The 15,536-nt window shown below is 38.6% G+C and overlaps 1 protein-coding gene across 1 annotated transcript in view; it reads left to right on the top strand.

The window, feature by feature from the left end:
• Nucleotides 1-15,536, top strand: part of cntnap5a (contactin associated protein family member 5a) — a gene marked incomplete at both ends in the record, with an annotated part of 66,261 nt that overhangs the window by 29,484 nt on the left and 21,241 nt on the right. The window contains 6 exons of the mRNA XM_079463864.1: nt 3,061-3,264; nt 3,777-3,961; nt 7,406-7,549; nt 9,329-9,602; nt 11,178-11,321; nt 12,687-12,858. Coding sequence (XP_079319990.1) covers nt 3,061-3,264; nt 3,777-3,961; nt 7,406-7,549; nt 9,329-9,602; nt 11,178-11,321; nt 12,687-12,858 — 1,123 coding nt within the window. The remainder of the gene's footprint in view (nt 1-3,060; nt 3,265-3,776; nt 3,962-7,405; nt 7,550-9,328; nt 9,603-11,177; nt 11,322-12,686; nt 12,859-15,536) is intronic.

Here is a 15,536-nt window from a genome sequence, read left to right as displayed (position 1 = left end):
GAAGTCACAGATTTCAATTGCTGTTTTCTTAGTAATAAAAACAAAACAAAAGCATCACAGATCTGATAGCAGTTCACACTGTGCACATTTTACAGGCAATAAAAGCGCTATTGCAGTAAAAGGTAAAAGTATTACCCATAATTCTTGCAGTAGATAATTCTTCACAGCCACTGTCTTTTTTCTTGTTTCAGTCATTTCCGTCATGTGCTGAATCAAGGTCAGATAGATAATACACTGCATGACACCTGCGGTTTTTACTCTAGTGATTTTTAATAACGCTTGTTTGATGACTCTACATCTTCCAATAGCTAACAAAGATGTCTAAATATCAGACACTCATCTGGCCAGGCTGTGTTAGATAGAGAATAAGCAAGATGAATCAGATGGTGGATTACAGAAACTTCTATATTACAAATGTATTGAATTTGAACGAATGTGTGCTTTACTGATAAATGCTATTTAAAGGGACAGTTCAACCTAAAATAAAAATCCTGTCATTTACTCACCCTTGAGTTGTTCCAAATCGGTATTCAATTCTTTGTTCTGATGAACACAAAGAGAGAGATATTTGGAAGAACGCTTGTAACCAAACACTTCTTGGCCACCATTGGCTAACATAGTAGGAAACGTTACAATGGTAGTCAAGTCCCCCAAAGCAATGTTTCCTATTAGTCAATGGTGGCCAAGAAATGTTACATGCATTCTTCCAAATATTATTCTCTGTGTTAATCAGAACAAAGACTTTTACACAGATTTGGAACAACTTGAGGGTGAGTAAATAAAGACAGATTTTCATTTTGGGTGAACTGTTCCTTTAAGAAATTGCAGTTCAGCTGTCTGTAATCGTGAACCACAGTTACCAAAGAACATTTCATACAAAGCTTCACATTATTCCCTAGAGAATCAAAATGAACATTAGCGGTGAAGCACTCATTTCCTCACTCTTTTGTGAGTGCAAAATATAAAAAAATAAAACCTTAGAGGAAGAGCAAAAATATACTTTTAATTAGACATGATTTGACGGCTATTGCTCACTGGTAGTGCCGTGATGCACCTTGAAGCACGAATTAACTTAAGCCACATATCACATAATGGCCAAAATGCTAATGCTAATCAGCCAACTGCTGTGACAGTTGTGAACTAAAGCTGAACCTGTGAATGCTGCGGTACCCAATTGTCATTATCTGTAACTGTAAGATTGCCATTTCCAGACCATGTTTGTCACAGCCAGCAGTTTCCGTATTTGACCAAATGGAGCATTTGCTTATTATTCCAAATAGGTCATTATATTCACTGTCGGAATCTGTACGAGCCTTTCTGTCTTGCTTCACTAATTTGAAAGAAGGCATACTTTTAAAACGCACTTCACTTCTTTCACTCCCTTTCTCCTCTGTGGGCTGTATGGTTTTGCTTCATAATGAGTGACATTATAAGGTAATGAGTAGAAATGCAGAAAAAGAAACAATAGTACGAACAAACATGAACAAGAAGATGTGGCTGTTGGTTTCTGTTGGTTGTATTTTGTTCCAAAGCTTGTGTAGTGTTACTAAAGTTAAACGGGAAGTTCTTCTGTACCAGTGTTGTTCACATCATTCAAATGGGTCTAGTTCATACAAATACGAAAATTCTCTCATAACTTTCTCTCATGCCGTTCCATCCATTATTTGATCACAAACAAAATAATTTGTATGAAAATCCTGTCAATCAACCGCAATACAATTTAACCAGACATTATCTGCACTACTATTAATAGTGCTGCACTGTTTGTTTTACATTATGTATTTGACAATATTTGATTGCAAACCTGACTCGTGTAAATAAGGCTATAATACATACATATTGCTTTGTTTATAAAAAAGTGTTATTTCTCTACCGCAGATGGTGAGTTGCTATTTAAATGTAGCCTATGTTTTACAGTATAAGTAATACAGTATATCAAATGTAGAACTGCGATATAACCAGGCAAATACCCAGGTGCACAATGTAGTCGAGCACACTTTCTGCATTTAAAAACAAGCCATTTCAATTGTCTGGTTTGCAGTCACGAACCGATGCTATATAGTCTCAGCAAAGTTTGCCAGATGCATGTGCACTCATTCAGCTCAGATGTTTTGGCAATTAATTGATTTGCACACCTTTTTTTGCAAATCTGATGCCAGAGCAACTTGCACAGCACCCCATCATAAAATGGCCAACTATACAGCAGAAAAAACATGTTTAAAGCCTAGTACAAAAAATAATTTTGGTCTATTTGGCTAATTTTACCCTTCATAACAACTGCGAGGAAGGGTGCATTTTTTATAACTCGTTTAATATTAAGCCTTAACATTCTGCAAATTAGGTCGTTAACCTAACCTGGCCACTTGAGGGACAAGTGGTTTTAGCAATCAGGCACCTCAACTCCAACCACGTCCCGCCTATTTGCCCATTTTCAATTATCCGCGAGTGATAAGCTGCTAAGATTTTACACAGTCTTTGGCTGAAATAATGAAGTCATCGGTTGCTGAACCAAATAAGTATACAAAAATGTTAATCTCTGACATAAACTTGCAGGATTTATAATGGGGGGATAACACCCGTTCCAATTTTGTAAACAATGTAAACACAAGTTTATAATATCTCTCCATGGCCATCATCCTTTAATGTTATGCTGGTGTTGATGTCAGCCAAAACATTTAAACTTCAGCGAGTCTTTCCTTTAGCCTGCAGCTTAAGCACTTTAGCAAACTTCATTTTCTATGTTGCCTTTGAATGTTCTTCCCTTATTAAGTTTCAGCATAATACAGGTCATCTTCCTGATTGCATTTGAAATGTTCTCATCACCATTTAGAGTGAAACAGATCTCCAGCCATTTTCTCCCAACCTCAGAATCCATACGACTGCTGTAATTCCAGACCATGTCATTTACATGGCATCACTTACGTGAAATTTGAAAACACGGACAGTAATGGAAATTTCTAAATTGTCTATTGTTCTGCTCACTATTGTTTCTTTAATTCTAAATTAAATGAGAGTTTCTTTAATGGATAAAAAAAGTAACTAAATCTCACATGTCTGTAGGATCATATGTGGCCGACTTTGATGGCAGAAGCTCTTTGCTCTACCGATTCAACCAGAAGTCAATGAGCACGGTGAAAGATGTTATATCTCTGCGATTTAAGAGTCGACAGGCGGAGGGTGTTTTACTACATGGAGAAGGCCAGCGAGGGGATTATATCACTCTCGAGCTACATCGTGGCAGGCTGGCCTTGCATCTAAACCTAGGTGAGTTACAGTACCAGCAGACGTCCCTAAAATATTCAAATTTTTATTAAATCAGCATTCCTAGATGTATTGTGGCCATTCCAGTCCAGTGTCTGTTGAATTTCAACAAAATCAAACCTCAGGAGTGACCTAAAGTCAGCCAACAGCAATGTAAAAGACTAATAGCATAACAAGACAGAAAAACAGTTTTAAACCTTTTCAAAATACATGTACTAATTACTGTTATATTGCTCAAAGGTGAATAAAATATTATAAATATATACAAATAAATAAACTTAAAATATGAATATGTTTTCTTTGCAATATTATAGTTGTGAAAAAAATACAGAGCATCTTTTCATTTTTGTTTAAATTTTTGGAAAATTAATGCAAATATAATTCTTTTTTTATTTGAAACTTGGTAGAAATATTGTCAGTAGCTAACAGGATGAAACAAACATTTGAGAAAAACGTCTTTGAAACTGCCTTTAAATTTTCTTTCGCGCCTTATAATGACCTTTTGTAATTGGTAGATGACAGCAGGATGAGGTCCAGCAGCGCTCGTATGGTGGTCACTCTTGGAAGTTTGCTGGATGATCTCCACTGGCACTCTGTTCTGATCGAACGCTTTAACAAGCAGGTCAATTTCACTTTGGACAGACATACTCATCACTTCAGGACCAGGGGTGATGGAGATTCTTTAGAGGTTGACTATGAGGTAAGTTTCAGACACTCCTAATTTTCCTCATTGTGGAAATAGGTTATGATTAAAGTAGCATTCATCTGATGGAGTCCAAGAAAGATTTTTTTGGTGACTGAGGTGTTTCTCCTGAAGCATGTAAGTAGCAACATTGTAAAAATGTTTACATGGTCTGTGCACATAAAGGAATTTAATCAAATGCGTGCTGATATTTTTCTAAGAAACTAATTCCCTCTGTCCAAAAGAAATAATAAGTAAATGTGAATAATTGGAATTTTGAATAACATCAGGATCAGGGACGTGCACAGGGGGGTTGCTCAGGTTGCCCGGGCAACTGCCCATATGCCCTTCTCGACTCACGTTGCCCTCCCGAGGTGGAAAATAAATAAATAAATCATACTATGGATGCAGAATTTCACATACGTCTAGATAAAAAAACGCGAAAAGCCTCATTCACCTCCGTATTCGGGCAACGAAAGTCAGAAGAGGAAGGGCGAACTCTGTTTACATGGGTTCAACACTGCACGTGACCGGCACCTGAGCTGAGCCTGCATGAGCGGCCCTAGAAGGAGATTGTCGCGGTTATCGGGTGATACGGCTCAACGCCACACGTCTGGATTTCGGCCGGACAGTCCGGATTTTAAGCCCCCGCGTCTGTGGCAGCCTCAAACCGGACACTCATTTGTCCTTCTTTAGTGCTGAATCGGCCTAAACAAAACCCGCTTTAGAACATTTATTGGGACGCAGCAGCATTGCGTCTGACGCCGTAAGATCTCCAGTCAAACAAATGATTGGCTGAAAGAGGTGTCAAATAAATATCTGATATATCATTGGTTAAAAACGTAAACAAGTCTCCACAACGTGGAAGTGGAGTCCACGTGCTGGCTTCGTCACATCATAACGGTAACTTGCTGAAACCTCATTTAATCCGGAATGGACAATAGAGCACAACTTTATATAAAAAGGCTGTAGAGACACTTTCATGGATGTCGCTGTGAAGTGGACGTTTGTAGTCAAGGGACATGTGACATGCCAGGACAGAAAAACAAAAGTAACCGACGAGCTGCAGGTACATCTTCCCTTAAGCTTAGGTCAAATATTCATTGCCAGACAATTTTTGAAAAAACAGAGTAGGCGATATGATGCACAAAATTGTATTGTAGTTGCGAGTACACCAGAGTCCTATGCAGTTATTCTCGCCTCACTAAATGCTGCAAAGTGTCCTCCTTTTTGGTGTTATGGAAATGGCCACTATTACGTTGTCAGAAAAGGTGAGTTTGTGATGTATAACAAACTAACGATCATCATCATCATCAAGTTTTGTGAAATTAATGAAAATCTTCATAAATCCAGGCTGAGTTTGCCACGTTTAGCCTAAATAATAAGACAGATAGCTTGCAGTATTTTTTTGGTAGGTAGGCATTAGTTAAAACTAAGCTGATAGTTAGTTTCTCACATTTCGTTTTAGCAAGAAGAATGAATGATGGAAGCAATGAATCACATTAATTATTTTATTCTAAATGGTTAAATGCCTAAATCCTATCACTATTTTGGATAATGTTTGAAGCCAAGATGCCCACTGAAGAGAGGCGGATTCAGGAGAGATATTTCAGGGAGTTAAGTTTTTCTGTGTTATTATTAGTACTGGTTAAGGTGATTGAGTGCTGTATTTCAGTGTTTTACTTCTTTATATATATTTTTTAATAAAGACCCTGTTATTCTCAGTCCTTCATATAGCCTGTGAGGTTTTTTTTGGGGGTGGGGGGTTGCCCTTTTTTCAGGTGAGAGCAACTGCCCCTCAAAATTCCTGTGCACGTCCCTGATCAGGATATGAGAACCTGGTATCTGAATAAAGGTGTCTACAGTATACAGTATAACAATATTAGTGCAAACAAGCAATCACAAGTTATCCCTTTGACCCTTGTAACCCTTGAAAATAAGAGTTAGTAGGAGTTGAGTATTCTCTTTACGGCACAGGTTTGAGTTCTTGGGAGCCAAAGAAAAAAGCCTCAGGATACAAAATGACAAGGAAAGAGTTCATTTCTCCTTAAGAGGAAAATTCAATGTTCATAAATCTGCTGTGATAAAGGATCTGCTTCCTCACATATCACTGTTTCCCGAGCCGTCCGATCGCTGTTCCAGAGTCAGACATACAAAAGGAGGCAATTGCTATCAGTAGAGCAGTGATGAGGTGAACCTGAAGTTAATAGCACCATAAAGGCAGAAGTGCACCTCCCTTCCACCTATGAGAAATGGCACTGCAATATGTATGTAAAAGGTGCCCTCGAGATTCAGGAAGGACGTGACATAGCTTAGCTGCCACAGAGACAACAACAGCCTGGTCCTGCATCTCTGGACCTGCCCCCAACCGCATAACACACAACCTGACCTTGACTTTCCCAACCGTCGACAACACAGCCTGCTGTTTCACGCTTACCCATGGGTTCTTTAATGCATGTTTAATTGTTTTAAAATAAAAGTCCCACCCATCCTGCTGTTTGTTTTTACCCTCCCACACCATTTTGTGGTAAACACTGACCCAGAATGTAAACTACTGTCCTTCGTAAATCAATGTTGGTGAACTTCTTGACTTTGACCAACAAGGTGATGGTTTATTTAAAAAAGTACCACATTTAAAGTTTTGCCAAAATTTAGAAGTATGGAACATTTGGAAAATAGATGTACTGGACTGTATTTCTGACGGAAAAATAAATTCTGGGCTGTTTCCAAAAATGTTATGGAACTGTGGCAGCTTGTCCATACATAAGATGAAGCTTAATAGAGCACAGCTCAAGCAGCATGAACTCAATCGCACAAAACAATATATACAACTGAATAGCTGAAATTTCACATTTGGTGGAGCCAAGTCAGGTCCTGACCTAATCCCATTAAAACATTGTGGCATGACCTGAAGTAAATGTCAGACAGTCTAAAATACCAAAGACCATTGGCATGTTTATTTGCCAGAGAAAATGCTTTAAAACACAATCAAACGTTTACGAATTACCAATATACATTTTGTATGTCATAGACTGTTGTTTTTCTGTGAATATAAGCAGGCTGTGAGAGGAAAAATGTTCAGTCTGTGTTTTGTTTTCTTGCGGTCAGTCTCACAAATATGTAGTTTGAAGGATGAAAAAATTGCCAATGACCTATAGAAGGGACTGTATGTTTATCCCTCAAAGACCCATTTTCACTAATAAAATTAAATATGTCCTCTTGCCCAACTAAGGTATATTGATTGTATAATTGAAAATGTATTAACATTATTGTTACATTAATTCATGTCTACAGATAAGACAATTTTGCCTCATAGATCCTTAAATCACTCAATGAAGGTCAGAGCTATAAGCAGGAAAAATATTGGATAGTTTGTGGTCTATTGAATATATATAAAAAATCATATAAACAAGTTGAAATGAACCCTGTTTTCTGATGGATTATTTTGTTCTTTTTATAAAGCTAAGCTTTGGTGGGATCCCTCTACCTGGTAAACCTGGGACCTTTATTCGACGTAACTTTCATGGCTGCATGGAGAACCTCTACTACAATGGAGTCAATGTCATCGACCTGGCAAAGCGGCGAAAGCCTCAGATATACAGCGTGGTGAGCCACTTGCCTTAGAAATTACACATTTATGCATTTTACTGATTGAATAGATTACAATACATTTATGCATTTTCCCAATTATTTATAGCAGTTCACAGTGCATTCACAGTTTACTTTTCAATTTTGTGCATTCATTGGGAATGGAACCCACAATCTTACTGTTGCCAGATTCTTTCATACGTTGCCTCTGCGTTTTCAAGAAGAATCATTAAAAGCGTGCACAAACAGTTCTATCTTTGATGCTTTCATGTTTTTTCACACTGTTACTTTTGTCTGCCTTCACAACTTCACAGATGATTTTTTGTGTCACATTCGACTAGCTGTTAATCGTTAATTAGAAGGAAAAGTAAGATGCTTTTAAAATGATAACATTCCTGTTACTTTGTCAAAAAACTTTGACAAAACACCCTGTGTGATTCACTTCAGAGGAAAAACGGCTGGTATTCAGCCAGACCATGCAAGAAAACAAACATGTTTACGTGTAACACAGCTCAAGGCTATCTGGTCGGTAGAAGATTCGGCGAGGCCTCAATTCAGTGATCTGGTGTCTGTACAGCCCCGTGGCACAGGGATCAATGAGGTGTTCACCTCACACTGCAGTAACCTTTTCACGCTTACGTGAGCTTCTGTCCTGCGGATGTGCTCTCAGAGCCTCTGTTGCTCTCCACGGAGCTGCGCTGGTGACATTTATCTAGACCGCCTGCTGCCTTTGTGGGTTTAGCTTGTCTGGTTCCCAACCTCTCCAATTCTCCTGTGTCTCTTCAGCTTGTTTCCTGTTGCTTATCCTTGTATCTCCTTGTGGTCCCAGCTTTCTCACCACTGCTAAAGGGTTTCGCTGCCATGCAACGGCAAATGTGATTTTAAACCTTTGGCCACAGTGGTGTGTTTTGACATTGCCATTAATTCAGTTTGACAAATACAACATGGTAATGATCCTGAGGAAATCCATGAAAATGTATTGGAAATTTCACATTTAAAAATACGGGTAAGACCTTAAACTCATTGAAATGTTGTGGCTTGACCTGAAGCCAAGCATGGAAGACAGAAATACCTGACCTGAGGCATGTTTGTTTGCTACAGAAATGTCTATGTACTCCAGTTTATTTAGTCTCTATCAATCTATAAATCTATTTCGTCTTTTAAAGAATTAAGGAGAAATTATGGCAACCCATCTCTTGGTTTAAATTAAACTAGAAAATGTCCATAGACTCATGGGTAAACTCAAAACATCTCAGCATAGGTTAATTTAGATTGTGTATATGAAAACGTTGAATCATTTACTTATCTGCATGCCATTACAAACTTGTATGACTTTGTCTCATGCAGAATACAAAATAATATATTTTGAAAAACGTTGGTAACCAAACAACATTGGCCCTCATTGACTTACGTTGTACGGACATAAAACCACTAAGATATTTCTCAAAATACCCTTCTTTCTTGTATCAAGACAAGAGTCATACACAGGTTTTGAATTACATGAGGGTAAATAAATGACAAAATCATTTTTATTTTTTAACTGTCCCTTTAAATGTAATGCTTGGCTTTGTCTATATTTTACCGAACCTTGGGTTAAAACACCCAGCTTTTTTATCGCTTGGTTCTTCTCCTAAAGGTCCCTTCGATGTGGCAATCTGAGGAATCGCTAATTATGCCTCATGTATCTTTTCAATATTACAGTACAAGTGGGTCATGTGTATCCAGACTGGAGTGCCATTGGTCATTCCCCGCTAGCATGTAAACCGATGCTTTGGCGTTCTTTCTTTCTTCTCTTAGGGCAATGTGACCTTTTCCTGCTCAGAGCCGCAGCTGGTGGCAGCCACATTTCAGAGCTCCAGCAGCAGCTTTCTGTCGCTGCCAGCACCTGCACCGGTCCTGGAAGGCCCTTCAGTGCGCCTGCAGTTTCGTACGTGGAACCCTGACGGCCTACTTCTGTCCAGCCCACTGATCTCCGGTCAGGAGCCTTCGTACATGATTCTGCAGATCAGCAGCGGCCGCCTCCGCCTCACACATCAGACGGCATCTCTGAAGATGTCAGAAGTGTCGGCTGGTGAGGAGCTAATATTTTGCTTCTTTAGCTTGGTTTTATTAACTCAATACACTCTAAAAAAAATGGAGAGTTGGGTCAAATAGTATCTAACCCAACCGTTGGGTTTTAATTCAACCTACTGTGTAATGTGTTGCTTTAACCCATTGTTGGGCCAAATATAAATAATTTTCTGGGATATTTTAAAGGTCCAGTGTATGACATTTGGTGGCATCTAGCGGTGAGGTTGCTTATTTCAACCCATGGCTCGCTCCACCCATGCCACCTCCCTTTTTGAAACAATGCAGTGGCTTACATATTAACGAAACGCGCTCTGTAGTGCAGTTTGTCCGTTTAGGGCTCCTGTAGAAACAACAGGGCGAATTCCATGAAAGGGGACACAAAGTGTATGTAGATAGAAATAGCTCATTCTAAGCTTCATTATGTAAGGTCTTTATACATCTCTGAAGACATAGTTATGTATATTAGATTGCAGTTCTGTCAGTAGATCTTCCAGAAAATTACACATTGGGACTTTAACTCGTTGGTACCTTTTTGACCCAAAGCTGGGGTCCAAAGTTAATCGGGACCACGTTCTCCAAATTATGTAATTGATATTGCATTTATTCTTTCAAACACTCCATATTTTTAACATTCAGAGGGCATATTGTAAGCTGTATAAAGCTTTTGCAAGAGACATGGAAATGATCAATTGCTAGAATTGTCACTTTTATCCAGGCATGACATACTGTAGCCACGGAAATGACTGCTTTGAAGGAGTTTAATTGGAAAGGCTGCTCACTTTCAGCAATTACATGCACATAGTGATCAAGAGTATAAATGCTTCTCTTTTTCAATTAAGCAAGCCAGGCAATTCAGAGACATCCAATTACTTACAGAGCACATGATGCTACACCGTTTCCCTGGCGCTTTCAACCAATGGAATGCATGGAAAAAATATAAGTCAATATAGCTCATCTCTTCAGCTACAAAGGCCAAAAGTAACATTTTTGTCTCGCATGCTGGTATGAAGATCAAGATAGACAGGTGCATATTTCAGTCTAACCTGATGTTTGACAGTGATTGACGGTTAACAGGGGAAGAAGGGCAGTCTCCATATGCTTTTCAAGGCTTGACTCTGTAAAGCTGCTGTCCTCCTTTCTTAAACCTTTTTTTGTCTAACATCATCGGAACATTGACTGAAAAAGAGGGTGATGTAATTACTGATATAGTAGAAGTGGAGCAATGGAGCTCAAAAGACAAACAGATGGCGGCACAGGGGAGGCTGTAGACACACAGCGACCGCACACAGCTTGGGCGCCCTTCATTTGTAACGGCCGGAATGAATTAAATCAAACCTTAAAGCATTAATCTTTGGGTATGGGGGCGGTTTTTGCCAGCAGATGTTTTGATGCCACTTCGTATTGTGTTTCAAGTTTTGTTTACCATGGTGGTTACACACTGCTTGTTATCTCGGAAGGCTTTGTGCGTTTGGTATAAGTGCCAACTGTGTGAAATGTTGCACTACAAGGATTTTCATGCAACTCTAGCAATGTGTTCGTAAAAACAGTATACATTGTGTTTTTTTCTGATTGACAGGCCAGAGGGTGAATGATGGTTTGTGGCATTCAGTGAGTCTCAGCTCTAGAGGTCTACAGATCATCATGACTCTGGACAATGAGCCTGCATCCACCATTCAGTTGAAGACTTACATGGAGCCCAACAGCAAACAGTATTTTGGAGGTAAAATATAGTGCGTAAACATCTCCAGGCGAGATTGAAAGATCATTGGTAATTACTTCTGCAGGCACGATTAGCAGAGTCATTTGTATTCTTGAAAACTTAATGGAGTATATTCAACTCAATGTCAGTCAAGACTCTTTATTCACAAAATGAATTCCCCTGGGCAACAAACACAGTTAAAACAATTTCAACAGTGTAGCTGAGCGAAGGATGAACTTGCATGCAAAGTATTTAGTTTTCATTCATAGATAAAATCATTATTCAAATGCATTATGACATAATCCATAAGGTCATGACTGTGACCAAGTCTGTGGAAAAGATTAAAGGCAAAAAAGTTCATCTCAAAATCTAAATTGTGTTATTGTTTACTCAACCACATGATGTTCAACATGTTTTGAGACCTCCCGGCATCTTCGGAACACAAATAAAGATATTCTAGGTGGCCTCCTCATAGACATGAAAAGTAATAAAGACATCATTAAATTGGTCCATCGACTCATAGTGGCTCAATATAATTCTTTTGAACTGACGACAATACTTTATTTGCGAAAAACGGATGGACCAATTTGTATTTAGTATTTTTCTGGACCTTGACAACAACTATAACCATGATGTCTATGAGGAGGCCTGGAAATCTCTCGGATGTCACCTAAAATTCCTTTATTTGTGTTCCGAAGACGCCGGGAGGTCTTAAAATGATGAACGTGATGTGGGTGAGTAAAGAATAACACAATTGATGTTGAACTTTAGAAAGTCAACTTCTGGTATTTTTTCTGTATGTGTGCCAAATAATAAAACATTGTGCCAATAAAATAAATAATTTCATTAAGGGCTGTTCAATGATTTATCGTGATTAATCGCATCCAGAAAAATAGTTTGTTTTCATAATAATACGTCTGTGCACTGTGCATATTAATTTTGTATTCATAAATATTTGCATGTAAATATTTATATAAACATTTATTCATTTTCATATTTTATATTTTTAATGTGTATGTGTTTATGAATACAAAATGTATATGCACAGTAAACAGACATATATTGTTATAAAAACAAACTTCTATTCTTGATGCGATTAATCGCTATTTATCAACAGACCTAGAGTATTTATCATATTATAAATGAAAAGTACTGTAACTTGAAATCTATCCTTCACAGAAATAAAAACTTATTAATTGCATCATTTTTTATGGCCACAGCTAATTGATTCTCCTAATCTCATAATTAGATGTGACTTTTACAACTGGGTTCATATTTGTGAAACCTTGTATACAAGGGTTATATACAAGGGTTATGAAGTTTTTTGAGCCTCATTAAATTACATATTTTGTACATGTATTGTTTTTTTTGGTTCTTTTTCTTTAGGATGTCCTGCATCCCAGAACGATTCAAGGTGCTTGAATCCCACAATCACCTTTCAGGGTTGCGTCCGGCTCATCTTTGTTAACAACCAACCAGTTGATCTCATGTCAGTCCACCAAGGCCACATCGGGAGCTACAGTCAGCTGCAGTTCGACTTATGTGGGATTCGTGACAGGTGCAGTCAAACGTCATAAAAGAGATTTTTGCTCTCATTTTACATTACCACAAAAATACACACAGAATTGTACTGTATTTGCTGCACTGTTAAAACATTCGCCAGTCAAAGCTTTGTCATTTGAGGCTCAGCATGGGCTAGTTGAGCTGGACTATTGGCAGAGTCCTAATTATAACTGGAGGAAGTTCATTTGTACGATCATTTAGGTTAGCAGCCCACTAACAAGCTCAGTGCTGCGTTCTGCACTTCTCATTACCACACACTGGAATCAGAAGCCTCATCGACCCAGAATTACATGACCCCTGTGGTCACTCAGGTCTGCTGGGGCCCGCATAGAGGAGTGGAGATTTCTGCTTTCGTCTCCTTATTAACTTTCTGTGGAGTAAACAAGATTAATGGCAGGATTGCTTGCTGGATACTGATCTATTATAAAGCTTGGTATAGCAGCCCGAGATTATGTTGTCAGGGATTGCAAAACCCAAATGCAGACAGATTCTCCAAAAGAGAAAAGGCCAGACAGAATAGCCTTTGAATCACCGTCCTGACTGACTTAAAACAGAAACCTAATGGGGGAAAAACAAGAAAATTATAAAAAAATCTAATTAAAAGCACCAAAAACTGATTTGATTTATGACCATTGGCAACGCCTAAGCTATGGTGCTAGGAGTTATTTACTTTGCCTAAAACTCCAGTTTAGAGACCAGTTTTGGTAGAGTTTAAAAAAGAGAGAATTATTATGTTACATTAATTGTGAGTTGTACAGAAATAACATATCTGTTTAATAAAAATACATATATGATTTTAGATTATGCCTTAATACTTTCTCAATATTGCTTATTGCTTCAGATTTCTATTCAAATTTGTATGACTCATATTTTTCAGAAATTGATACACAACCATCCACACCATCTCATTTCAACCAGACCACCGTATTGGCTTTCATTCAATCTTTCGATATGTTTTTATTTGGCAGGGACATATCCCACCGGCTTGTCTGAGCGGAGGCATTTTATTAATAGTGAACTTGTATGAACATGACAAGACCCCTCCATCAGTGGCGAGCCTAAATCATTCATGAGCAGCTGTCATAGTCTGAGGACCGCCGCTGTGAGCTGTGAGCTGTGCGACAGATTTTGAGAGGCTGCCAGAGGGCAGGCCGCTGCCGGCAGCTAGAAGAAACCTTTCTTCCGTCTTTGGCCCTCTGTACCCCGCCTCAGACTGGGTCTCTGATAATCAGGTGCCAAAATAGTTGACCCCTGCCACGCTTTGTCCTCCTTCGGGTTTCGGATGTTGTCACGGGGGCTTCTCCATGGAGACAATTCATTATTTTGTATGGCACATATATTTTAAATTTTAATGAAGTCTTACCTTTGTAATTCTTTTTTTTACAAGGCAGACTTTATTTTTATCTAAAGGTGGTTATGCATGGGTGGCCGTTTCGATGTGCTTCCTGCAAATGAGCTGCATGAACTGACCAAAAATGAGTTCACCCATCAAATTACAGCTTGATGTTCATCTGCATGCGTCTTTTAAAGCTCTGCGCTTTTCATTGGTCATTAATTCTCATGTTATTAATTTGATAGATGGTTTGTTTCACCTTTGTATTACAGAAATTGTGTTACATTGCTAATAAATTAAAGTGATAGTTCACCCAAAAATAAAAAACAGTCATTAATTACTCACCCTCTTGTCAAACCTGCATGACTCTTTTTTTCACATAACACAAAGTTGTTAACCATACAACGCCAGCACCCATTCCCTTCTAGTGCATATTGTATGCATGAAAACCAATGCATGTGAATAGGTGCTGTCGCAATTCAGTTAACAATATAAGTAAACGATGAAAGGATTTTAATTTTGGGGTGAACTGTCCCTTTAACATTGCTAAAAATTCTAAAGGTCACTGTAGAATTAGCGTGATTCTTATGTGACCTAAGGACACTTATACTGTATTTCCAGTTAAAATCACAAATAAACTTCCGCCATCCATCAACCACTTAATGCAAGCGCTGCGTGCCCTGTTACTTTCCACATCACAAACCTTACAACAAATCTTCAGGTCATCGACTTTTACTTTGAACACGCCCCTCTTCACCGACAACCTCTATCGCTTAAACTTCACTGGGCGGTTTATTGCTATGGAGCAGTTCTAGCATAATTTTATGGTCCGGCAAAGCCCTGCTTCCAAGCATGACTAGAAATAGCACAGAGGTAATGAAATCATCACCTGAAACAGTATCCAGCCTGCAGTTGACTCTCCCTGTAGCGGTTAATGGCTGTTTGAATGGCAATATTGTACGTCAAGGCCTCGTAAAGCGGCTCTTCGGGGACCAGACATGCAAACCGAGCTGAGTGAAATAATATATGCAGGCTTAAAAGGCTGGTAATTGTGAAAGTTAAGCAGACGAAATGAAAGTGCTATTAATCAGCTTGTCTCTGCAACCTCCGACAAACATGGATTTGTTTATTAGTTTATCGACAGGCGGTTCGGGGTTTGGCAAGACTCAAGCGTTCATTTTACTGTTGAGTAAAACAGATGAGATTGAATGATCTGAAATTGTCTCTTAACTAAAATCCTAAATGAATGATCATTTTCACACTGCAAAATAACATTTAATAAGTGCTCTGTGCTGGTGAGGAATGAGCTATTACTCTGACTGCCTGTTTTAGTCATTGTT

The sequence above is a fragment of the Barbatula barbatula genome (assembly GCF_947034865.1).
Source record: "Barbatula barbatula genome assembly, chromosome: 9".
NCBI classification, from domain to species: domain Eukaryota; kingdom Metazoa; phylum Chordata; class Actinopteri; order Cypriniformes; family Nemacheilidae; genus Barbatula; species Barbatula barbatula.
This window is presented reverse-complemented; position numbering and strand designations above follow the sequence as displayed.